At 37.5% G+C, this 25,896-nt stretch overlaps 1 protein-coding gene across 3 annotated transcripts in view; it reads right to left on the reverse strand.

Moving 5' to 3' along the window:
* Nucleotides 1-25,896, reverse strand: part of ROCK1 (Rho associated coiled-coil containing protein kinase 1) — an 82,287-nt gene continuing 56,391 nt past the window's right edge. The window contains exons 19-35 of one of the 3 annotated variants that reach the window (XM_052704552.1): nt 25,594-25,744; nt 24,525-24,685; nt 24,098-24,282; nt 23,353-23,422; nt 21,819-21,913; nt 19,938-20,103; nt 18,271-18,364; nt 17,020-17,108; nt 15,460-15,648; nt 14,821-14,986; nt 9,901-9,971; nt 7,506-7,594; nt 5,988-6,066; nt 5,604-5,865; nt 4,824-5,031; nt 3,251-3,328; nt 1-1,526 (exon numbers count right to left, since the gene is read on the reverse strand). In XM_052704552.1, coding sequence (XP_052560512.1) covers nt 1,523-1,526; nt 3,251-3,328; nt 4,824-5,031; nt 5,604-5,865; nt 5,988-6,066; nt 7,506-7,594; nt 9,901-9,971; nt 14,821-14,986; nt 15,460-15,648; nt 17,020-17,108; nt 18,271-18,364; nt 19,938-20,103; nt 21,819-21,913; nt 23,353-23,422; nt 24,098-24,282; nt 24,525-24,685; nt 25,594-25,744 — 2,157 coding nt within the window. In that variant the 3' untranslated portion in view covers nt 1-1,522. Of the gene's footprint in view, nt 1,527-3,250; nt 3,329-4,823; nt 5,032-5,603; nt 5,866-5,987; nt 6,067-7,505; nt 7,595-9,900; nt 9,972-10,092; nt 10,554-14,820; nt 14,987-15,459; nt 15,649-17,019; nt 17,109-18,270; nt 18,365-19,937; nt 20,104-21,818; nt 21,914-23,352; nt 23,423-24,097; nt 24,283-24,524; nt 24,686-25,593; nt 25,745-25,896 lie in introns of those variants that run through there. The other 2 variants (XM_052704553.1, XM_052704554.1) reach the window with 2 other exon arrangements.

The raw sequence follows: 25,896 nt of genomic DNA on the forward strand, positions 1-25,896 counted from the left end.
TCGTTTTCAGAAGAGTCCTTCCATAAATTACTTTATTTCTCATTAAATGAGCACAGAGTCATTACCATATTAATAACAGATATGTTTATTATTACATATCCATCAGTGCGGCTTTCAATACCACTTGAAACATGCAAATCGTCCTAAGGACGAATCAGTTTTCCAGTGCTTCTTATTTAATACACAACTGCAAAGCCATTATAAATTACTGAGGAGGTATTCGGTTAAGAAATAATATAAAATAAAACCATACTGCCCATATAACCATGAATGCATTCCTGCTACAAAGCAAGAGGCTGACAGCATTTACTGACATTCCTGAATTACCTGAAGCTTTTATGTTATATGCTTTTTATTTTTTTTCCCCATTGCCTGCACATTTCTTGCCTTATAAACTAGAACCAGTCTTTCTTTGTAAGAGGAATTCCCATTCAAAGATGGTCTTTAATTTAGAAAATGCATCTAGCATCTACAATACTTCAACCAATCCAAGTTCAGTAAAAACCACTGATAACACAATAGGTTTGTTTAGAGGTTTCCTTTGTTATTTTTTATATTTCTACATTTATTGACATGGCAATCATACAATTAACTCAAATTAAGGCACTAAAACGACAACGTAAAACCCAGTAAAAGTGTTCTAAGAATAATTTACATTTCAAACAGTGCATACATGTTTGTTAACTTAATGTATGTTATCTCTTGAATTTGTAAAGCAGTACAGTATTCAGTTACAGAAATGATGTACCCCAAAATATGCTTCCAAACTCGGTTCTTTTTCCTGTTAGTTTCTAATGCCTCTAATAGTAAAATAATTCAGTATGGCTTGGCAAAAATGCATAGATTAAAGGCAATTACTTGGCTTTCCCCCCCTTTACAAACCTGCTGAATCAGTATTTTGAAAAGCATAAGGTAAGATATTTAACACTTGGATCCGTTCCAAAGTGGGTGATTAGCATTAAGGCTGTTTAGAACTCTGCAGTGAAGGCACTGAAGTTCAAGTGATAAGGCTTCATTTGTAAGCTAGTTCTGCAGTCTTCAAGAGCACAACTGTTGAGTCCTGAAAGCAATTGCAGTCCTTCTCATTGAGAAACCTTCCTCCTCTACTCAGTTTCATATGCTCATCTTGACATAAATATCCCTTTCCGAGGGTAAACAGTCCTCTTCTTTCACTGATATGAAGAAAGTTGGCTGCATTTCATTGTGATTTACAGGCTTTTTTTTCTTTTTATATCCAAAAAAGGCAGCACCTTTTTTTATACACCTAGCTAAGCTTTATTTGCTTTAACTTGCATTACACAGTAATAATTAATCTAATCTACCTTTAGGCAAACCCGCAATTAAACACCCTCAGTGTGCTTTTGTGCCAAAGCAAGGAGGAGACAGTAATAGCAATCTTAACCCTGAAGCCTGTGATAGTTATGTTGGAAGGAACAACAGCCCGTCTGCACTGCTTTGTGTGGTTAAAAAGCTGTTTTTCAGACCGCATCCCATGAGGTTCCATTAAGCACTGTACACGTGGTTAGCTGGAACAAAGAAAAAGAACAGACAATTAATAAAACATACTTTAAAATTTGCTTCATAACATTCTTGCAGGTTTGTTAAGAACTTCCGAGAAGAAATTTTTTTTCCAATTGCCATGTATGATATTAAAAACATACCTACACAACCTTCCCAACTATTCTTCACTTCTGACAACATCAGGTGAACACAGACATCAGACATGATAACGTTACTGCAGCTTTACCAGTAAACTGTTCATAGCACACAAGCATATTTGTGGCAAACATAAGTGGCCTTCGTCCTCTTACAGGACTAGAAAAGGACTAGAGCACGCGCATGCAGTTGCCAAAGCTCATCTGATGCATGGGAAGTCCATTTGAAACATGCATGAATTTCACTGGGTGCCCAAGTCCAAGTACATTACAATAAAATACCTCACCTGTGCTGATACAATGTGTATAAATTAGCCTGCTGTAAACTAGGAAGTGTAGTTTCAGATCTAGACGCAGCACTGCAATTGCCGGCAAGTTCATAATGAAGTTATAATCCATATTTCTTAGTGATTAAGTTATTAAAAAATAAGACTAAGAAATAACTTATGTTCCAAGTTCCCTTTAAAGGGTCTGGTGCAATTCTCCACGATATCACCGCCCATCAACCACAAGGAAAGCCAGATTGGACCTAAATGAAATATCGTAAAACGTTTTAAAGGATGTCTTAAGGTCTGTACCCATCAATGAGACCAGACTGCGCTGTTACCGTCTGCCAAGAGAACAATTTCCACATATTTAGCAAAAGCTATGATCTCATAGAAATCATCACTGCTTCCCTTCTCTCTTCCTCTCACTCCCTAAGTAAAGAGGTCAGGGTCAGAACTGCAGGGTGCAGTGTCTTGATCTACCTGAAAGGACCTCCAGTTTCCCACTTCCATCTTCCTGACTCCAGAGGAGTGCTCCACCCTCTTACCCACCTTCCCTCAGCTCAGGCAGTCACGGCTCTTCCCAGGGGGCTGATTCCACTCACCAGCTCAGTGAACCAAGCCTATGGCTTTTTTGACAGTCAGAACTGTGCATCTTTGTTCAAAGGACCAAAAAGGATCATTTCAAGCACCTACCCAGGAGCAACGATAGGAGAACAGGGAAGGAAGACTGAAAAAGGAAAATTCTCCTTTTAGAGGAGTCGTCCATCATCAGCATCAGCGGAAACAGCCTGCTGGGTTAGCTCAGCTACTGTCCAATCCCAGGTTAGTGCTCAGTATGCAACACCTTCTATATGTGTATGTAATTACATAAACATCAGGAGCACCAGAAGCAGACTTTCCTTAAGCAGGGAATTCTCCCTTCCTAAACATACAGAATATAACGTGCAGTGCTATGCAGGCACAGGGTGGCCACGACACATCGCAGCAGTCGCTAACTGGTTCATCGTCAGCAGCAGCATCAAAACTGTCTGAGGGTTAGAAAACCATCCACAACAAAACGGCACAGAACAAGTTCCTATCTCATCTTTTTCTAATACTTACGTGGTAGGTATCTTTTCCTTATCTGCTCACATTGTCTGCAAACACCACACAAGCCCCATTTTGTTGCAGCTAACCCAGTATCAGCTGCCTCCTTCTGTGCTGGAATGCAGCATGCCGCAAAGCCACCCAAGCAGCTCCTCAAGCACCAGTGAGCTGTGCGGGTGCCCACCTGCCTCCTGCATACATCTCACACGCAGCACAGCCAGGCTGGCAGCACACACGTACCTAGCACTCTTGCTGGCCAACAGCTGAGCCTCTCTAAATTGCTTATGCTCAATATTCCTCTTCCTCCATACTTGGTGCCTACAATACGTAGCAGTAAAACAGAGCTCGCTGTAGATTAATTACATGTTCTGAGAAACTATTTCCATGTTAAACATCAGTAAAAAACAAAATTCCGAGGTCAAACATCAATTACACCAACAAGTTTGCTGAGGGATTCAGGCCAAACTCTTGGAGAGTCACACAATTGTTATCTGTTTGATTCACATTGCAGCCTGCGCTCCAGGATGTTGAAAAGATCAGGATACCGTGTGAGTATTCATTTCTGAGTTGTGAGAATGTGAAATAAAGAAAGGGAACTTTACAAGGGCAAGGTTTGGCAGCACAGGGCAAGAACAAATATACTCAAATAACAGAGAATGATTTCCAAAACGTCAGGATCATTTCAGTGTTGTTTTAGATTAGCCCAATTAATACTGCTTAAAGATGCACATAAATGCCATATTACAATAATTCTTTCCAATTCCATTTCAACTTTTAAAGAGAAACCTATTTTATGTTCCAGGAAAATAGTAAAAATGCACTTTTCTTTTACTGACATCAATCATTCTTTACATTAAAGGCTGAGAAATGTCCCTTACAGACAGAAATGAAGCATAACCTGCAAGCAGGTATTTCAAATAGAGTTTATGCTGAAAATTTCACATCAGTTGATCACATAAGAGCCCCTTTGTAGGAAGTCTCTCATGGCAACTGCAGGGGTGGGTGGCAGCAGAAGGAGGAGCTGAAGTTCTGCTCTAAAGCAGCTGCACAGGACACAAGACAGCGATACACATTTCAGAAAGGAAAAACTAAGATACTAAATGAAAACATTTTCATTGCTTTTCTCCAGTTTTCTGACAGTTCAAGGCCTAAAGTAATATTCCTGGTTAACCTTATCTTAAGGATCTTCACTGAGCATACCTGTAGCCCAAACTATAATCACCTGTGTTTTAGTATGAATTTCAGGAACAAGAAAACCACCACTCTTTGTAGCTTTTCTTTTATACTACTCGCCTCTGAAGGTGCATGCTCCATAATACACTTAATGCCCCCTTGTGCACAGAAGTTTGCATTTAACACACTTCATGCAAGGAATGTTTGGCAGTGCTTCCAAATTGATGTCCTTCAATCCAGAATGACTCTTTCCTTAATTTCCACTTCAAACTGTCCACCTACTGACTTATTCTTGGAGAAAGAAACATGCCATACTGTGTGAGGATGAGGGTTAAAAAAAATGAATTTACCATGTCCTAGCATTAAAAAACCCACAATTTAAACCTGTCTCTGGTTAACGCATACGGTCACAAACAGCTTTACTAACAACTCATGGAACAGTAGAAGACAGGAAATAAGAGAGCAAGGAGAAACGATGAATTCTGTCTATTCCTCTTTCAGGATTTGAGCACAGCTTTAGACAATCTGTTCTACAGTCTTCACTATGGCATTATTTCACAATTTCCTCTCAAATAAGATTTTTACAAACAGATACCTGTGTTTTTTAGTTAAAAAGATCACAGCCTTCATAGTTTCTCACCTCGTTTTTCCAGAAGTATTTTTAACAGCTTTTCGGAATGACTGGTTTGCTGAGGATCTTGTAGACATGGTTCTAGGAGAAGCACGAACAAAAGTAGAAGGCGGGTTCTTAGGGATCTTCTTTACTAAATGAGTTACCCATTTCTTCTGTTCATCTTGACAGGATGCCAGCAACAACATATCTCTTGCTGAAGTTACGTCGTAACTCACTGTGAGTAAAAGGCAGAAGATGAATTCCTTATCAGAATGAGAAATATGACCTACCAGCTGTTCCACCAGACAGCATACCTGGTGGCACCAACATACACACCTGGAATGGTTCATATTTTTAGAAGACAACAACCAGCAGGGGAAATTACAAATATTATTTCAATGTTTGTCTCCGTTAATATTCTTGACTTCAATACTCACATAATGAGACAACTTGCACTGATTTCAGGCTTATGCTAAACAGCTGTGTGGGTACCTCATGACTGACTTCCAGAGCACGTATCCCAAATACTCCATTTCACAGGAGCACAGAGAGGAAACTTTGACCCCAGTCTGTGAAGTGGCTGAAGAACCACTCTTCAAAGGTCTCAGCACAGCTTGGTGATGTGGTCACTGCATTGTCCCCAACTCAGCCAAGTATCAGCTGACAGAAAGAATGGTTCAGGAACCAAGTAGTGGACCAGCATCTGGGCAAAAGCCCTTGTGCTCTCACAGCTGAGCCACATTAGTTACACCAAAGGCCTCCCTGCAAAGACTTTCTCAAAGCTGCCTCTTCATAAGAGGCTGATACCTTTGCATGGTGCAATTAACTCCTCCTTTTTATCCAAGTGGTCTCTATGGCACTTCACATGGCATCTTCGACATTCCAGGGCAGCTGGGGGCTTGAAGACATGCCAAAGAGGTTTGGCACAGGCCTCGCAGTTGGCTGGAAAGTGGTATATTGTTGGAATAAATTCATGGCCTTTATGATTTAGGAAGTTTGTCTTCTCTGCAGGCTGGACTGACTCTACCTCCACATCCTTCCTGCATTCCCCCTCATTAGCATACAAAATCTGAAAAAGGAATACTGCATGTTACTGTTGAAGCACTAAATATTTCTATACAGTTTCTAAAAATCACCGAATGTTTTCTTGAAAAGAACTGAAACAGGAATGACAATTCACTTCCTTTTTACCTGGAATATTTTAGGAATTTCTTCAGTTTCTGCTCTATATACATCTCCTTGAGTTACAGGTCGGACATGGAACAGCTTACTAGATAAAAAGAAAGACCAAACAGAAAATGTGACTATAATAAAATTGCTTTCAAGTTCTTCCAAATCTTGTTTATACAAGCAAAATTACATACTTCAAGGCTGCAATATGGTTTTAGGAATTCACTAATACCTTATAGATCTTGCCTAGTAGAGTTAGTTAGTCTTACCCAAGTAAAACCGAAACATTTCATAGCATGGAAAGAGGATGATGTTACAACAGGTTCAAGACACACTGTGGCAAACTTAGCCGTGAAAAAGGCTTTCCAATTCTTTCTTAGAACACTCCAAAATCTGTACTATTACTAAAAAAGCATACTGATAACCCTGGATGGAAGTACAGTTTGTTGTTGGGTTTCTTTCCCCTTTGTCATGTTATCAATTCAGAAGCAATCAATGCCAGAAGATCATGAAGATCAATCTGGGGCACAAAGTGTTGAAAATACTGTTAAAACTGAAACAAATGTCATCCCACAATGGACAAAGATCTAAGGTCTATCCAGACCAACATTCTCTTTTCAACAGACAGTAGCCATAACAGACGTTTATGAAACGAGAATAAGAAACAGCTCAAAGAGAAAATAATGGTTTGTCCTGTTTACAAGCAAATGGCAGCTTAAGCGCACCCTGATTTGGTGATTCCTTCCTGACCCTTATATTCTTAATCACTGGTAGACTGCTTCGTGCATTTTAAAGCCTTCTTCCAATTACTGCTCTATGAGGTTCTGTAACATTCAGCTGTTCAAACATCATAGCCAATCATGTAAGAGTGATGGGTTTCAGTGATGAAACATCCTTCCTTACGTACAACCAACATACAGGGGAAACTATTTATTGTTCCTCTTTAATAGAAATTGTCTGGAAAATTTAGAAATGCTTTGAGCTTGGTCAACACCAATCTCTCCTCAGACTGCAAGAACAAGTTATGAGGCAAAGGGATGAGACCTAAAACCAGAGAGCCTGTACCTTACTTTGGTGTGCCCCATGATATCACAACCTGCATTAGAAAACAGCTATTTGAAGTAACAGGACAAACCAGTCATTAAAATATCGGGGGGCTGTGCCACAACTTACCACCCATCCCATACTTTAACCAGCACAGATAAAAAGGTAACACCAAGTCACAAAAAGAGAAAGAACAGGCAGGTTCCACTGTTTCTGTCTCTGTCATAATAAGCCTCATCTCTTCTGCAAAAATAGACCAGTGAATGCAGAAAGACCCACACTATCCTGTGATTCAGTTTTTAGCCATAGCAATACAAAAAAACTCTAAAACACAAGATCTTCCATTAAAGATAACAGCATCCTGAAATACATTTTCCAATTAGTACAGGAAATTCAAAATTATTTATGGAATTTTGATTCCAAGATGACAGATCTCTTATCAGCTTGAACACAGTGCTCTCTTGTCAACACAAAGCTAACAGTAACTGTACTTACTCTATGTCTAGTACCATGGATGGATTAGACTGGTCCTTGTCCTTTTCATCATTATAGAACAGTATCTTTTTACTGCTCACCACAACGTACTGGGAAGAGAAAAGGTAAAAACAAGCTAAAATTGAATGCTAAAAAGAAACATTTATCCAGTTGTATTTTCCTAAGAACATGAAAAACCTTTTTTTTTTTTTTTAAACTCAGTCTTTTCAGCTAGTATGAAGTGATATTTAAGTCCTCACCAGAGATACTTCCGACAGCTGAGCAACACTACAGCCACAGTGATTGTGTACTGCCATGGCAGAACTCCACAGTGTCCTTAATGACTTTGGGAGTCTATCCATACAGAACTCAAATTTCACTTGAGACTGCAAAGTTGATATGAAAAATTATTGCAATCCTGAGCAGCTCCTAGAATGCAGAGTATCACTTGTTGATACGCCGCAAACACCTCCTGTAGTCCAGAGACCTGCAGGACTAACTGCTGCTTTGCACCAAATAACTGGTAGCCTGAAGGAGTTAGCAACTGAGCTCAGAATCTGCTTCCTATCTAATGGACTAAAACAACAAGCAGCAAAAGTAAAGCAGCACTAAGAGCGAACAAGTGATAGTCTGATATACATTCCAGATCTAGGAATAAACCGAAACAGTAAAGGAAAAGTTTGCAGAGGAAGAGAAATGAGCATTCTTTTGCAGCATTCCTCTTTCCTCTTTCCCCCAGTATGCCTGCCATCCCCAAAAGCCCATTTATATTGTCCTCAAATTAAAGCACACAGACACCTTCCCAGTGCTGCTCCTAATCACACAGAATTATAAAAACTAGTTCAGATGACAGGAATGACAAAGCACGCTGCCCAGAGAAAACAAGTTTTGTAACCCTACAAGCAAGTAAAGGTCAAATACCTCTAACCTAAGCACTTCCCAGTGAGCTCAGATCTGTAGCATCCACTGCTTGTCACTCTTCACTAGGACCTGCCAGGCCAACGTCTTTGCTACGACTGCCCATAAGCAAAAGCTCAACTATCACCGTGGCAGTCCCCTCCCCTGTAGTTTCAAGCATTTTAGAATATATTAAAGGTATATGTATGAAAAAAAGGATCTAAAAGACTGGTCCAACCATATTCATCTCCACAATCTAGTATAATACAACTCAAAAGTAAGGGGAAATAAGAGAATACACAAACAATTCATCTTGAATTCCAGTTACTGGTAGGTAATTGAATGAGTTTCTGCATGACAGCAGTACTGACTATTCTGTAAATGCTGATCACTCCTCCTTACAAGAGGAGTTTCCTCATTACACAGGAATGAGTCTGACTTCATGATCTGAATATGAAAGTGACCTTAGCAAGTTCACAGGAAAGTGTTTGACACGTGTTCCTCAAGCTGCACATTTCAGCTGAGCACATCTCGACTACTGATCTCAAGCCCTCAGTCAGAAGTCTTTAATACAAAGCTTGATCAAGGTGACTAACTGAAGTCTTCATGGTGCAAGCCTCTTGCAATCTGCCCCAACACAGAAAACATCTGTGCTTGTACTCTTTTGATCTACTTCAACAGAAAGCTGATGCCTTTTTTGCCTTTGAAGTATACAACTCTCCTTTCACAGTAAGAGAACAGCCTTAAAATGACTACTGCTAACAAATGCAAATTCTGATTACAACAGAATTCAGTTATCACACTGCTGACACTGTTTCAGATGCAGTGTAGTTCAGCCAAGAAAATACACACTCCAGTCAATACGGCCCCTCATTCAGCAGCTTGAAACTCAGCTTAACGAATCCTGTCAGCATAATTTGTTTTACAGAGGCAACCACCTATAGCTCAAATGCCCTCAAAGTGCAGGACCTATTTTTTAAACTAGAGGAGCATCAATGGAGTAACTGACTGCAATATCTTGCATGCCTGAAGAAGTTCCAGTCTTTTAGTGGAGAAGCTGAGTTTATCTCAAGTTTATAAATTTAATCATCCAAGGGTGAATGAATATTCTAGAAGACACGTAGGGATGTCTGTAAGATATATTCCAACAGAAAAAGGATGTAATATTTTAGGCAATTAAGAACAGAATGAAGTAATGTGTTTTGTGCCAAAGGAATGCCAAAAGTCTGACAGCAAACTGGATAAATCAATTCTAGAACAATAAAAGTCAGGCAGCCTTAGATATCAAACAAAATTTCTGATACATCTTGCATATCTGTTTTTCTGCTACATCACTTTCTTTCTCTATATATGCAGTATATACACGCTGGAATACTCTCATTACTTTTTTTGCTTCTTAAATATGAGCTGTAAAACCAATTCCACCCTTACTGCATGCCTAAAAACAAAACAAAACAACAACAACAACAACAACATTTTTCAAGGGAGTTAGGGAAGAAAAAAAGAAATCCATCTGTACCTGTTTCTTCCAACCGTGCCGCTTTATATTTCCCTTGTTTGGTATTGAAAGCCAACCTTCAAGCCTTGATTCTAGTTTAAAAAAAAACAAAAACCAGTAAGTAACTGTATATATTTATGTTATTATTTATATTAATTATATATAGTAAAGCAAAATAACACAAAGCAAACTATTACTAGAAAGGAAAATGTACTACATGCAGTAATAGGCAATTACCAATTCAGCAAAGCAGAATAAAAAGCACAGCTGAATAAAAGGAAGATATAAGCATTTATTTCATGCTCCATCACAAGCTAACACTTTATCACACAGTTACTGCAGAATAAAGTGAAGCTGCTTTCCTAGATGTCGACATTTAAACACAATGTACATTGTTTGCAGAGGGTCAGGCCACAGAAAAGACTTGGCTTTGGAAGTGTGTTACAGCTCAAATGGAGGATGATTCAGAAATTTTCAGTGTAAATACCATTTAACACTCACAGGGTCTACATGAAAATATTCAGCAGGAAAATGCAGCGAGTAAATCAGATCCACATTTCCCAAGGGAAACAAAAAGAAGAGTGCACAAGAGCAAGCAAAGCTACACAGGTGTTCCATTACTCACAGAAGATAAGCATAGGAGATAAATAAATAAGGAATGCAGGAAGAATCAACTAGATATCAGGAATAAAAGACAAGCATTTTATTCAGATTTTCAGTGGACAGCTTTTCAAAAATTACTTTAAAATCTTATATTTTGCTATCATGAAATTAGCAATGTAACAATTCTACAGAGAAAGGTCACAAGAAAAACAAGTCTGCCTGACTGACAGCCCCACCTGGCATTAAAACTAGGTATGGAACAAACACAGCTTTCCAACATTATTCCTACAGCATGCAATATTTAAAAGTGGACTATAATAAAGAAATAAGACAGAATCACGTCTTTATCATTTCTCAGCAGACTACAGAAAAGTCTCAAAATACTGGGTAGGGACAGTGAACTGCTCAAATCCTATCTGGAGAAAAGCAGAACCCTTTCCAACCAGAAATCTGCCTGGAACAATTAAGACTTTTCTGCCTCTTCTGCCCGTGTAAGACTTGCATTGAGGGCCTGAGAGGCCCCCCTCTCCTCCTCCCCTCCTCCCAGGTCTTAATAATCCATGGCTTTAGAAATGGAAACATACTGTCTGTAGGCATCACAGCTAATGCTCACCTTATGTTGAGTATTTGGTCCTTGACAATTTAATTTCTGTTTTTAGCATTTTAGAAATATGCTAAAGGTGAAGTCCTCTTTTGAAGAAAAAAAAAAAAAAAACACCAAACCAACCTGATTACCTGCTGCTAATGAACATACTACAGTGGTCCTAAAGGAACACTGCACATTTCGGGTAATTGTGCCCTATGAAAATTTGGAAAGATCCAATAATGACAGATTTTAAAGAAGCATCAGGTACTACGTTGTTTATACAGATACCATGAGGAGGAATATTTTCCTAAGCTCACTTCTATTTCAGTACATCCTGGAAGAAATTTCACATGCAGTAGAAAGTGGGTATGTTATTACAAGTGAATTGGTTGACATTCTTTTCTGCCTACTATAAATCTATTCTAGTGAGCAAATACTATTTGAATGAGAGAGAATTTCTGAACTGTGAATATCATATTGCAGTCAAAAATATTTTCTGAATGTGCTCCTTTTCAGCAACAGCTAACATGAGACTGGAACTAAATGTACTCATGAAAGGGCAGATGAGCTATTCTTGTTCCAGCCTTGCCACAAATGCTCATCTTGAGTAATATTTACAGTGCTTTTTGATTTTCCTTGACGGAGTTAGCTAACAACTGCAAATGCCCATCTGGACATTTTGCCAATATCTGATCCAGACAAATAATATTTATGAGTGTTCTGATTAAGTAATTAAGAAAATATGAGCAACCCAGACTATGAAAAAGATTTTTCCAACTTTGTCTCTAAAAAGCAACAGGAAGGAGTTAGACCTTGAAAATACCTGATGGCCAGCTGGACCCAAACAGAATATGAAGAAAAAACATCTGTGAAAACTATAACTCTTACACTTCTCTCTCAGTGCATATTAGAAGATGGATTTGCATTTTAAACATCTTCATGGCTAATATTCATATTGCCACAATAGTGACTCAGGATGATAAACAGGAGTTCTAACACTAAGTTAGAATTAGAGAAGACAACAACTGCTAATAGTGATTCATGAGCTTTTGTAGGTTTTGAGCTGAGTAATACAGGTGCCTTCAGGAGCAATACAGTATTTTTTCCATGTTAAGGAATTCCTGCTCCTCAAACTCCACCCATAACAACAAAGTGAAAGATTACTCTCTCACTAACTCCTTCCAACCAGCCCTTTCCATTTGAATTCTTACCACATTTTCATTTAAACCTCACCAAGACAGCTGGATCAGACTTTGATAGCTACCTGTAGGAAAATGTCAAGAAGTCATAGCTGTGTCCTGTATTCCAAAAAACTGTTGTCTGAGGTGGTTCATGTTCATTGCTCTATTCTGTCTGTGTAAAATACCATGTAATAATATGCATCAAAATATTCCTTCAGTTAAAACTGCCAGACGACTCAGCTTTAAGTTATCTGAACCTCTGAACAGGTTGCCCATAGATGTGGTAGATGCCCTGTCCTTGCAGACACTCAAGGTCAATCTCGACAGGAATCTGAGCAACCTGACTGAACTGCAGGAGTCCCTGTTCATTGCAGGGGAGTTGGGCTAGATGACCTTTACAGCTCCCTTCCAATTCAAACAATTCTATGATATTGCAATTCAGATGAAAACAACCAATTCAGAACAGGTTAAAGTGTCCCATAATTGTTAGGAAAAAACCCTTGAAGTTCATGCTTGAATTTTGGCTCTGCAAAATACTTTTTACAAGTATTGAGGCTTGGTAAGCCTAGCCAGAAGGAAGAGGCATTCTAAAGGCATAACTGAAATGCACATTATTCCAGCTGCTTCACCAAGGATTCTAACACTGGAGACACTAACTGAAACATGAGTCTAGTTGAAGGCCAGTAACAAGCAGAAGATCCCAGCTCCACTTCTTCTTGACATCTTTACTCCACAATACAGTTTGTTCATTGAGTGCATCTTAAGTAAATACACTGAAAACACAAATCAGTGTGGAGTGACTGACTCACCAAAGAGACAAAGCCATCCAGGGCTGACAAGAATCTCATCAAGTTAAAAAGGAGAAGAGTAGATTCCTACACCTGGGCAGGAACAACCTCACACACTAGGACATAGAGGAGGGCAGGACTTGGGGATCCAAGTGGACACCAAGGCTGTGGAGTTTCCTCCCTGGAATCTTCAGAAGTCACCTGGACATGGTGATGGATGGTGGCCAACTTGCTCTCAGTGTCCTCATTTGAGCAGGAGATGGACCATGAGACCTCCAGAGGTCTCTTCCAGCCTTAACCTATGATTCTGTTATTTCCTCTTTTATGGCATGGGGTATGTACACTTTAAAGACTGGCTTTCTTTTCCTGCTTACAATGCTAAGGTAAATGCTAGTTGAATGCTAGTTTAGTTCTTCTGTGCTCTCTACTTAACTCACAAAAGTGTGAAATATGATCACACTAACATCACAATCTCCTTAAATTACCTCAATTGCTTCTTATTCAAATTCTGATAAACTCAGAGCCTCACTCAAACAAACAAAAAAACCCAACGCATTCTAAGGACAAAATCAAAACATATTTTAAAAACATACATGAGATGTCCTAATAACATAATATTAGTGGTCCTACCTGTATGAAATACTAACATCAGAAGCACAACTGCAGTAAAAGTAAGAGGCATGTGGAAAGAAAAGGGCAAAAAATGAAGGGAAGCGAAAGGTTGGTAAAGTAGAAATTGAGGAGTAAAGAAGACAAAGGGAAAGACTGTAAGAAGTTCCAGTAATCATGCTATTTTAATTAACAGTGATAAAATTATAGCTGATTTGTTACAACTAAGTAAATTTCTGCCCACAAATTCAAAGTGGCAGCTTGGACAGATACTTAAAAATGCACAATTGCAAAGGGAAAACTGGAAACAACATACCATAGCGTGAAGCAGACAAAGAAAGAGCTATAAACTGCTATAAACTTCCCCAGATCTAGCAGAGTGTCACACTGACTTAATATTAATTTTAAGGAAATAGAGAAGATGTTACCAGATGGAGGCAAGCGATGAGGGTTTGTTTTTTTTTCAGTATATTACAAAACAGCCATTTTGCTGAAAATGGTGGAGAAAGTGCTGATTATTACTATCCCTATCTAGGGATATAGAAACGTGAACATACTGATTACACACTGCAAATATTGAGGGGTGGGAAATCACCAATGTTAACAGTGGGCCTCCAAATACAATGTCTGCAACTGAAGCTACATGGGAATCACCAGCTTACATTTGATATTCTTCTAAACTGTTGAATCAGAATACCATACTCTGGTATGCATTATAGACATTTCTACAGTTTGGTGGGTTGTTTTTTTCCCTTCTGCACAGACAAGTGTTGCCACCAGAAGAATGCTACATGACTAACAAACAAGATCAAGGCAAGTTTACACTCAAGATATAAAATGCACTATGGAAATATGCTGGCCCTCTACTGGATTCACTCTACACTGCAAATTGTAGTTACTATGTTCAAACAGCAGTGACAGCTATATTCCTTCCACAAAAGTGGAAAGTTAAGGTAATACTGTGCCGTAAAGTACTTAGAAGACTAAGTGTGAGCAGCTGAGCCATGAAGCTGAAAAATAAATTCAAAAAATACAAGTAGAAACGTGACACAGAAAGATAGTCACAAGGTATTTTCAAGAAGGTAGTGACCTATTTGAAAGACTGGAAGAACAGACCTTCCAAAATTGTGTATATGCACAGAAAACAACTACTTCAAAGACATTTTCCTCTTACCTGAAAGATTTCCATCAATTTCATCTGGCTGTAGACTAGAAACGCTGGTGGAATCCATTCCTTGCTGGAGATCCAAAATTTTCCTTCGTAGTTGTTCTATGTCACTCTCTTTACTATCCAGCTGCATCTGTAGCTCATTCCTATATGTTGATTCTTCTGCTAGTTGCTGTATTTGTATACACATACATCATCACCAAGGTATCAAAAATATGGGAGCAAAGTATTTAAAAACAAAACCTTACTACTTCTTTTTGCCCCAAAATCTCTAGACACTTTTGATAGCACTTACATAAATTATTATCATAAAAATGTTCCTAAAGTCTAGGAAAAAAGGCTAAATATCAAAGACAAAGCAATACATTGAAGTAAAAAATGTTAGTAGAACTTATAACAAAAAATTTAATCTTCCAGAGAAAAACCATATGAATAACATACTACGCAATATTCAGTTTTCATAATGTACCAGTCTCTCCCAAGGTTACCAACTGAGAAAAGAAAATGAATGAGAACAACACAGCTGCACTAAAATTCTAGTCTAGTACATCAGGAACAGAACTCCTTTTCTCAAGTGCACTGAGAGCTGCACGTTTTCCCTGGGCAGAGAGCTTCATAATGTGACAAAAATGAAGATCATTTTACCGCTTGCATTTCATTAAGCTCCTTCTGGTATTTCACTACCATCTGATTGAATTTCTCTTTTTCTTGATTAAGCTCCAGTTGTAGCTTTCGGTTTTCCTTGTCTTTCTTCCTCAAATCTTGCATGCTTGCTTTCTTTCTATCTATTTTAAAATCTTTTCTATTCATGATCTCAGCCAGTTTGTTGACAGCCTGTTACAAGAAACAGATAAGTCAGAAAAGTTATGTATGAAAGCAAGTGTCACATAAACCTTCCAAGTTTATCTAATTGGAGGATTAGCAAAAATGTGCAAGTCTTCATGATCTAAGAACAGAATGGGAGAGGTGTACTTCAATAAATCATTGTAACTAATTCCAAAACTGAAAACATACCCCTAGGGATACATTAAAACGTGTACCTCGGTTACTGTATTTCTCACACCAACACCCAATTCAAATAGCAAAAATGGAGATAAGAGCTTGAAAAAGATAAACTCTCACCCCATTCCAACTTCTCCAATCATCTCCACTTGTTTTTAAAAAGTGTAGACCTCCCAATACCACTGCAATGTAGTTGGTACAGAAAAAGTAATCTCTAGCCCCTGAAAAATACTTCACCAGTATTAATGGTCCTTACTATACTAGTAATAATTCTGAAAAGCCCTCATAATCGATTTTATTTAAACTCTAAATATCAGTACTATACATCATGATTAGCACTTGGGCTGGAGGAATCCCAGGCATCCATTCAGACTGGAAGGAGCAGTCCTTGAGAGCAGCCTTGTGAAGAAGGGGGTCTTGATAGATGAAAAACTTAACATGAGCCAGCAGTGTGCTGTTGCGGCTAGGAAGGCAAATGGCATCCTGGGCTCCATCAAAAGAGGAGTGGCCAGCAAGGACAGGGAAGTGATTGTCCCCTCTACTCTGCTTTTGTGAGGCCCCATCTGGAATACTGCGTCCAAGTGTGGAGCCCCCAGTACAAAAAAGACAGGGAGCTGTTGGAGAGGGTCCAGAAGAGGGCCTCTAGGATGATCAGGGGACTGGAGCACCTCCCCTATAAGGATAGGCTGAGGGAGCTGGGCTTGTTCAGCCTGGAGAAAAGAAGGCTGCGGGGTGACCTCATTGCAGCATTTCAATACCTAAAAGGGAGCCTACAAAGAGGAGGGAAATCAACCCTTTGTGTAGGACAAGGGGAAATGGTTTTAAGTTGAGGGAGGGGAGATTTGGGTTGGATGTCAGGGGAAAATTCTCTACAGAGAGAGTGGTGAGGTACTGGAACAGGCTGCCCAGAGAGGCTGTGGATGCCCCGCTCTTGGAGTTGTTCAAGGCCAGGTTGGATGGGGCCCTGGGCAGCCTGGTCTGGTATTAAATGTGAAGGTTGGTGATCCTGCATGTGGCAGGGGGGTTGGAGATTCGGGATCCTTGAGGTCCCTTCCAACCCTGTGATTCTGTGATTAGCATTAAATTAACAAATCCCAGGCACTAAGAACTAGTTGCACCAAAAAAACAACAACAACAAAAAAAGTTGAAATATATCTGACATGCAACATCATTTTTACTTTATTAGTTACGTAAGACTTATACCTGTGTCTTCAGAGTTCTCTCATTGTTGATACTCTTCTCATATTGCATTCTAATATTGTTAATTTCTTCCTCTTTTTTCAGCTTATATTCTGTTAAAGTAAGATTCAACTTTGAGATTTTAGGACAAGGTAAGTATTCCTAAGCGTAATCACATAAAATTGTACCATTCCATTTCCCCTTATTCCTATTGCATCACCTAAAAAATGATAAATGTTACTGATCTGATAAATGTTACTGGTCTTGTGCTACTACTCCTATTTACCGATGACACCAAGATGAAATACTATAAACAACCTATCTATCCCACCTGCAATCTCCTGATTTTTCTCAGGGTTTCTAAGCATTTTACTGATAAGAATTCTTCCATCAAAGATACAAGCACTTAATGAATAATTTTCAAATACTTAAAACTAATAAACATGATAAAACTAACATATATACATATAAACTGAAAATTTTCTCGCCCAGTCCCTGCAAAATCCCTGCTCTTATAGAAATGCAGAACAAAAGGAAAATATTCCTGCTTACATAGTGTTTAAAACACCATTGACATCTCAACTGATAAGGTCTTTCCTCTTACAGTTAACAGATACTAAAATACATGTTCTGATTACACGTTCCTTGCTCAAATGCAGAATCACAAGCAGCTTCAACAGTGTATTTTCCACTTATTCTGAATGCAAGGAATTAGAATGCAAATCCACCAATAAGAGCATAATTCTAAATTAAAAGCTGTCTTAAGGAAGTATGAAGTATCGATGCTGTCTTACTGCACGTTCCAGAGACAGAATGAAACACTTCATTAAGTACACTGCATGCAAGGTGAAATGAGTGAAACACCACTTTTCCTTAACACTTTCCATTCACTTGAGGTAGGGCTGGCAGAAAGAAGTTGGACAGACAGGGTAAGGAAAAGCTGTACCAGGCAGGCATTCCTGATAATGCCTGCAGTAACCTGCATTCTAACTTGCTTTAAAAACTGAGGCAAGCAGAGGCAGCAGCTCACTTATTTCTGCCTGCTGAAACTGAGATTTTAATTGTTCTTAACAACAGAAAGGCAGCGTATGGGAATGGAACAAATACGGTAGAGTAGCAATTCACATGTAATTTCAAGATGACACATTTCCCATCAAGTCACTTCACCACTATGGAGGACATACAGGAATTTCCCATTTTCATTTTCACCCGTGCTTCAAATTCATTTGTGCTTCATTACAAGTAATTTAAGACTCCTAACTTAAGATGACATACCTTCCTCCTGTTTCTTCATTTTTTCACTGATCTCTGAATTTTCTTTTGTTATTAGATCAACATCTTTGGTTAACGTGCTGTTAGTTTCTTCCAGCTAAATGAAAACAAATACATTTTAAGACAGAGATATTGTCATATTTATAAGATTATTTTCTTAAATATCCTTAATCTGTAGCAGCCTCTTACTTGGGATGTCTTCAGGTGTGTATTAAAGAAAATTGCTTACCTTTCAAAATTGAACTATAAAAATGATACATTTTTTCTAAGTTGCCTTGACATACCAGAAGGTTCTAGAATACAACTGGTCTCACAAAGCATCTTTTTAAAAATCCTCTTTATAAAACTGAAAATACTCTAGCATACAATTAAAAATTCAGTCAAAAATAGATTGCAGTCATTGAATGTGGTGGTTCACAATTAATTTTGTGGCACTTCAGAAAAAACAGTATCCAGAGGGCAGATCCAATGGATCTAGAAAGAAAAGCAGCAGACAGATGATAGAATTCCTGCATTCAAGGCCAGAGAAGATTCAATGAACCAGTTGCTAAATAACTGATGTTTATAATGAAAAACAGGCAAAAATCAGTACGAAAACAAAACTAAATTTTGTCTGAGTCAAAGTATATAGAGGTAAATATTCAAACAGGTTTGCAAAAAAAAAAAAAAAGCAACTGTAAAGAAAAACCATTATGCTTTGAATATGTTAACTGCCAGAAGGCACAATCAAGATCACTTTGCTAGCTACTTAACGAGTATATGTTAAAAGCATAATCAGAGTATTTGAAACCAGGAAGAATACTGACAAGAAGGTACTATTTCTATGCTCTGCTAACACACTCTAAACAGTTTTTAAGAAATTGTTCAATTTTGGAAAGTCAGAGCTCTTAACAGGGCACAGACTGTAGGTGCAGTTAGTATTACTTTTACTGCCTTCTTGTAGAGATCTAACATGTAGCAATGCTAGGAGAAAACTTTCAGTAACTGATCCAAGATTAACAGCCACTTTTCCAATCCCAAGATTCTTAAGAGTATCTGCATACTGCCAAAGGGGACAATGGTGACAGAATAGCAATGCTATATAAATACATATATATATGTGTGTGTGTGTGTGTGTGTGTGTATATATATACATGTGCACACACACACACACACACACAGATTGCTACTTGAAAATTCAGTTACAGACATTTATAAGCATGATATTAATACTCAACAGCTATGCTATAAAGTATCTTCAAAAACTGCAAGGGGAGTGAGAAGGGGTTCTTTTAAATAAATGGTTTAGCAGAGGGAAAAATCTCAAGATTTCCAGGTATATATACATATTTTTAAGATTAAGCAGTTTTACAGTAAGATTCTACAGTACACCATCTAAAGTTTTTCAAAAAACTTACACACATTGAGCAATGACAGGAATCGGCTGGAAAAAGCTTAATAACTGAATTACAGACATTGGCTTCATGTACAGTATGAGCTCATCTCAGATTCTCACCGTCTGCATTTCTTTGGTAGTTCAGACGATGGGATTTAAATGTTTTAATTGTCTGAGTTCAAAGCTCAGATACTTAAATAATCATTAATTATGCCCACAGGACATTACAAATTAAAATAAAAAGATTTTTCCAGTTGGATGATATATTTAGGTACTATTTAGTCATGTAATTTACCCTTCTTATGATGCTGTCCTTATCTGTCATTTCTTGCCTATGTCGTGATGCTGCTTTTTTGCTCTCCTGACTCAATTCAAAATACTGCTCTTCAAGAAGTGCCCGTGCCAACTGTTCCGACTCAGCTTTGGTTTCAGCTAAATCCAGCTGCGTAGTGAGTGTTTCTCTGTAAAAAGGACATTCAGATTTTGCTTTTCTATGCAAAACATTCCGTATTTTCAGGAAAAACAAACAAATGCAAATTATACTGTTCAGTTAGTTATCGTTATCTTAGTTACTTAAAAATTTGATTTTAAAACAGAACTCTGTGTGCATGTTATATTTTGACGAACAAAAAGCTACAGCAGTCAGCTTACTATAGTTCAACTACAATTTCAGTCATCCACAAAAAAACAACCCTTTGGAATTGAAGTTTCACATTATCCTGTCTTTGAGGAATAATGCCTGTATTAGCTGACACGTCACACAGGATTACTGCTCATGTGCACTCAGCTGTTTGAGCAATAAAACTACATAACATTTCTGAAAATGTACAGTGGTTCTAAGGAGGTTCTGGCATGAAGAGTTGCAAATTCTGTCTACGGCTTGACAGGCAGTTTGGCATGCAAGCTGCTCTCACTAGGAGTGCAGGCAGAGCACTCATATGCGCTTGCAAGGAAACCTATGTCAAGCCAGTCTAGCACCCAGGAGTCAAAGGTACCCAGCAACAGGTGACATGGCTCACACTGTGGGAGGAAGATAAAGGCAGCAATACACTGCTGCAGCGTGGGCTTCAGAACAGAGGTCTTTCCTACACTGCAAAATGTCATTTATGCTGTGAAGAAAAAATTGCTATGGAATTCACTGATGTGAAACAACTGTAGCAGATGTGGGCCTTTCTATAAAAGGTAACTATCAAAATATATTTAGAGTTTGTGTTTAATCCCATTTATAAACACATAAAAAACATCTGTAGCAAACACAGGATTGTGATGTAGAGAGAGGGAATAAATCGAATCCATGAAAGCAGGTGATGGAAGAAGTCTCTCCTTCTCTTTTATTTTGTTTGCTTGTTTTTAAGTTGGATACTATTCCTGACAACTTTGCGAAGATACATATTCTACTCTTATATTGTATTTATTACCACATCCTTGTTTTCTTCCTTTCTTATCTGATCAAAACACATCACTTACACTGCAAAAACATTCTCCCTTTAGATTGCTTAGAAATGCTAATGCTAAAGCGCAGTAGGAGAAATTCTGTTGTGTGGGTGAGGCTAAATCCCCTTCCTCATAATAAACAGATATTCGGTAAATTAATAAATTGGAAAAAAAAGCTTAGGATAATTCTTTACTCATTTTCTAACTTTGAAGACAGTGTATCACAACTAACAAAATGTTGAATTAGCATAGCTGGTTTGGTTTTAAGTAATCAGAGTAAGCTAAAGTCAGAATTCAAAGTATTTTCATTATTTTTTCCTTAAATTATCCTCTTGCAGATAGAAATACATTAAATACTAATGAGGATGGTGTAGTAATCAAATCAAAACAGTTTCACAAACAAAAGGACAATAAGTAGAGACTGGAATATTTTTTCCTAAATTTTACATCCTCCAAAATTCCTAGAAGTCAGCACTCTTCTTCCAGCCGTTATGCTTCAAATCCATACAAATATCAATTGCCATATTTATCTGAATTTAAATATGAATTTATCATATTTATCATATTTATTGTCAGCATAGGCAATATCGTGTGTATTTGCCATCTTGCAGAGTGTTACAGAACAGTTCTGAAGCCTGTCTGTTTTTGAAAGAACTAAATATTTCACATCTGATTCTAATCTTCAGAATTTAAAAAGTTAGTATGGAATAACTTATGCTATTGACAGAAACAAAGGGCATACTTCTCATTTTGCAATTCCTGCATTTTTCTTTGAGTTTCTTTATTCTTTTCATCAATTTCTTCCTTCAGTTCCTTAACCTGAGTTTTGTAAAGTGTCTGTAAAAGAAAGCATAAAAATAAAAGAATCATTATTCAAATTCCATACTGTAATTCCTCATGGTTTTGGTACCTGGATGGTTTTAATTTGTCAAACCAACAAATGACAGTACTAGCTTTAATAATAATCCTCTCTTCCACTCCTGCCCAGTATGCTCCCTTCCAGTTACTCTCACATTGGGAAATGCTGTGATTAGGTTAGTTTTCAGTTTTCCAGTCTGGCTTTCTACATAATTGTACAACCACATCCACTGACAAACTGGAAGGCTGGTGTTTGGGCAAGCAGCCTTCTTGGAGACTGGCACCAAACTGCATCCTCCTCTAGCATCACTGCCCCAAAACATCAGTCAAACTGAAGCTTAATCCTGTCCTACACTTTCATCTGTTGTATTCTGTTTGTATCCATGCTCTTAGACTGCAAATTTTATATACAGATTGATTTTGTCTTAACTAATCCAACAGAGGTCTTGTCTATGTGAACGACTTTTGTTCTTAATCACTGTATTAACAACATCAATAATTCAGTACGTTAAAATTTGCAGCAAAGTATTTTGGCCAAGTTTTCAGACTGTATTAACAGTATTTTGTTTAGACTGTAAGCTTGTGAAAAAAAACCAATAAAACACCACACACTGGATTTTTCCCTATTGGCAGTACATTATGTAGAAATGCACAAAAGCCTGGAATGTATGATAAAATCACAGTGACACGCACTGTGGTAAACACCAACATTTTTTTACTGCTCCTCCAAGGAAGAACTGAATTTAAAGAGTTCTTCCGAAAGTAAAATGTATCTGTGTGTAATCACAAATTATTTAAAGTTTTGGCATTACAGAAGTTCTCATCTTACTGTTTCTGTTCAAGAAATGGAACAGACCAGACTCAATCCATGAAATACACATATTGGCTCCGTGGGCTATGCAATAAGGCTCTTCCATACAGTTTGGGGACTGAGGTGCAGAGATGCTATCTTTTTACAAAGATGAGGGAGAAGTGCCAAATACTACCAGATCTACGGTTTTTATACATGTGTATAGTAGATCAATTTCACAGAATATGTTCCAGTAAATATTAAGATTTTGAGCTCTTCATGAAATTTGCATGTGTCAGAAAAATATCTCTATCAAGATAACTAACAAATAACATAACAGATAACAAAGCAACTACTCCACTGAATAATTAAGATAATCGAGTCGTTCATTATACTGTAACAGAAAATTGGACAAGCGAGCAACTAAAAGGGAACATACAAAACAGACAAACAACATGTCAATGTTCACTAATTTATTGTTCATTTTTGCAACTCAAGTAGATTTTGTGAACTGCTGATTTATGTCAGGTTATTGCTGTTCACATTTTAAAAACTTAAATATGCCTAACTATTCAACTAGCCAGTTTCACACAAAAACGCAGCATTCAAAATTCTTTGCAAGGCTTACCGAAAAATACTGCTCTGCTTCAAGCTGATCCTGAAGCTCACGCATTTGACCTTCATTTCCTCTGTACTGTCTTTGAAGGAAAAAAAAAATGGAAATTGTGTAAGCCAGTCAATAACCAATAGCAAAGGCTAGTTCTAACCAGAAGAGTAGTCAAAAATAATTTTATATTTGTGTACGTATTATTTCAAAGATGAAGAGTTTGCTTCATCCTGGTCTTGTGATTTAATTACATACTTTCTTCTAACTGAATAATGATGGCTTTAGCTATGTAAACTAGAATAAAAGTGGTATGCTAAACAGAAATATTGACTGTTGAGTCTTACTTTCAGCTGAAGGAAGCTACGATAGAAGCATGATTAACAAGAAGCATTTCAGTCAGATTAAGAGTCGTAACAAACAGGATATCAGGTAGATAAAGAGGAAAAAGTTGTCAGCCTCCGTGTAATAAGATAAGTTCCATACAATTAAATAAATACCATCACATCTGATCCTTAAGGAAGTCAAATCTCAAAAAAGAGCATCCATGTCCTGATGTTGAACAAGCCAAGATTTACTCTGTATCTCAGCTGATAACAAAAATATTCCGACACTGAAGGCTACATATAGAAATGATAACATGCAGCTAAAAATATTCTTTGTTTAGGAAAAAATGTATCACAGAACATTTCTTCAATTAATAGGAATGAATAAAACAGTATATGTATAATTAAACAATTTTTCCACTTTACCTCAGATTTTCACTTACTTAGCAAGTTGAGCCAACTCAACTTCCAGTAACCTTTTTGCTTCCAATAACGTATTGATTTCTTGTTTCAGTTGCTTCTCAGAACCCTTCAAGTTATCTGCTTCAAAAGCTTGCGCCTTTAATTCATTCTGTGCCATTATTCGCTTATTTGTCTCTTGCTCTAGCTGAAGTGACAGATTCTTTACCTAAATGAGAAATTATTTCAGTTTAGAAGTGTCTGCTGAACAGCCAGTTGTATAAAGTTGAAAGCTTAATTTATGGATTACTCGTCAAACAGTACTGCCTAAATGCTACACATGATATAATATATGAAAATATCCCTAAATTTCCCAGTATTTCAGTCCAAACATCTTATTTCTCATTGCAACTATCCCTTCTTATTTTCTTATTTATAAAGAAAATTCTTAGCAACAAACATTCTACTTACTTCATCCTCCAGTCTTTCCTTTTGCTGAAGAAGGTGTTCCAGTTTCTGCTGAGACTGCTTCAGGTCGAAGTCTAGCATGGAACACTGTTTTTCAGCCTGAACTATTCGATTCTCTGCCTTTTCTCTTGCCGCTCTTTCTTCCTTTACTTTTTTTTCCATTTCTAAACAAGATTAAGGAAAGAAAAACAATGGAAATGAATATGTAGCATCTGCAAGAATCTTTTTATATACACAGTCTTAAATACCCTAATATTTTTCAGACCTATCTGCTCAGCTATTCAGGCTCTTCTGACATTAGATGAACTGGTTAGTGCATAAAGACTTCCTGGCTTTGTTGCAAGCAATATTTTTTTAAGAAATATTAATTTCAGTTTGCATTCAAAGCATCAGAATATTATCATGACAACTGAAAGTAAATAATGAAAGTGAAATCCAAAATGCAGGCTCTTGAAGTGATCACTATGAAATGTTATAAACAAAGTTTAGTTTCCAAGAATGGGTAGTACGGGGAAAGAAAGGATATGGTACCATTCAGATAAGCTTTATGAAAAGTTACAAACTACATGTGCAGACTCCAACAATCTTCACAAAGACCTTATAGTCAACTGGGATGACATGAAACCTCTTTCATTCATGGACATATACATATACAAAAAACTCAAACACTTTAGACAACCTTAACAGAACATCAGTATTTAATAAAGTTACACAGGAATGAATGCTCCAGGAGATCAGTCTTGATAATAAGTTCTTTCAATTCCAGTTAACATTAGCCAACATTATAGGATTCAATGGCATTTTAGAAGCCAAAGAAGGTTCTGAATTGCAAAAGCAGTAAGTTAATCAAAACATTAAAAAGCAATACATTTTCTTACCATGCAGGTATCACATTAAATAAAATCTTTTAAAATTTGTCGTTTTCATTATGTTTAACAATTCTGAACTCTTTGTTTTCACATCAAGGATTAAACACTTGTGTAAGAGTACCACATTATCAGACTGTGCATTTTAAGGTATTGTAGCCAAAATACTATGAGTTATCCCTCCCAAACTTGCAGACTAGACTTACCGCACATTGCAACTGATTTTGCCTCCTCTATTGACTGATGTTTGTCAGTTAATCGAGCTTTAGTCACTTTGTGTTCATTTACTTCCTGTTCTAAGCGGTCTTGTAAAGACTTGAGTTTGTAGTTCAAATCTATCTCCAAATTATTCTTTTCCTAAATATAAGAGAAAAAAAAAAAAGAGCTATAGTAGTTCTATAGTATCTGAGGAAATACTTTCTCCTTTTTCTTTTTTAGTGTTATCTTGTTGCAAAGAAATAATCAGTGTTGCACACTTATAAAGAAAGCCAACCGACTTTGGCTCCATG

This window comes from Tympanuchus pallidicinctus, unplaced genomic scaffold, assembly GCF_026119805.1.
Source record: "Tympanuchus pallidicinctus isolate F22 unplaced genomic scaffold, pur_lepc_1.0 scaffold5, whole genome shotgun sequence".
Classification (NCBI taxonomy): Eukaryota; Metazoa; Chordata; class Aves; order Galliformes; family Phasianidae; genus Tympanuchus; species Tympanuchus pallidicinctus.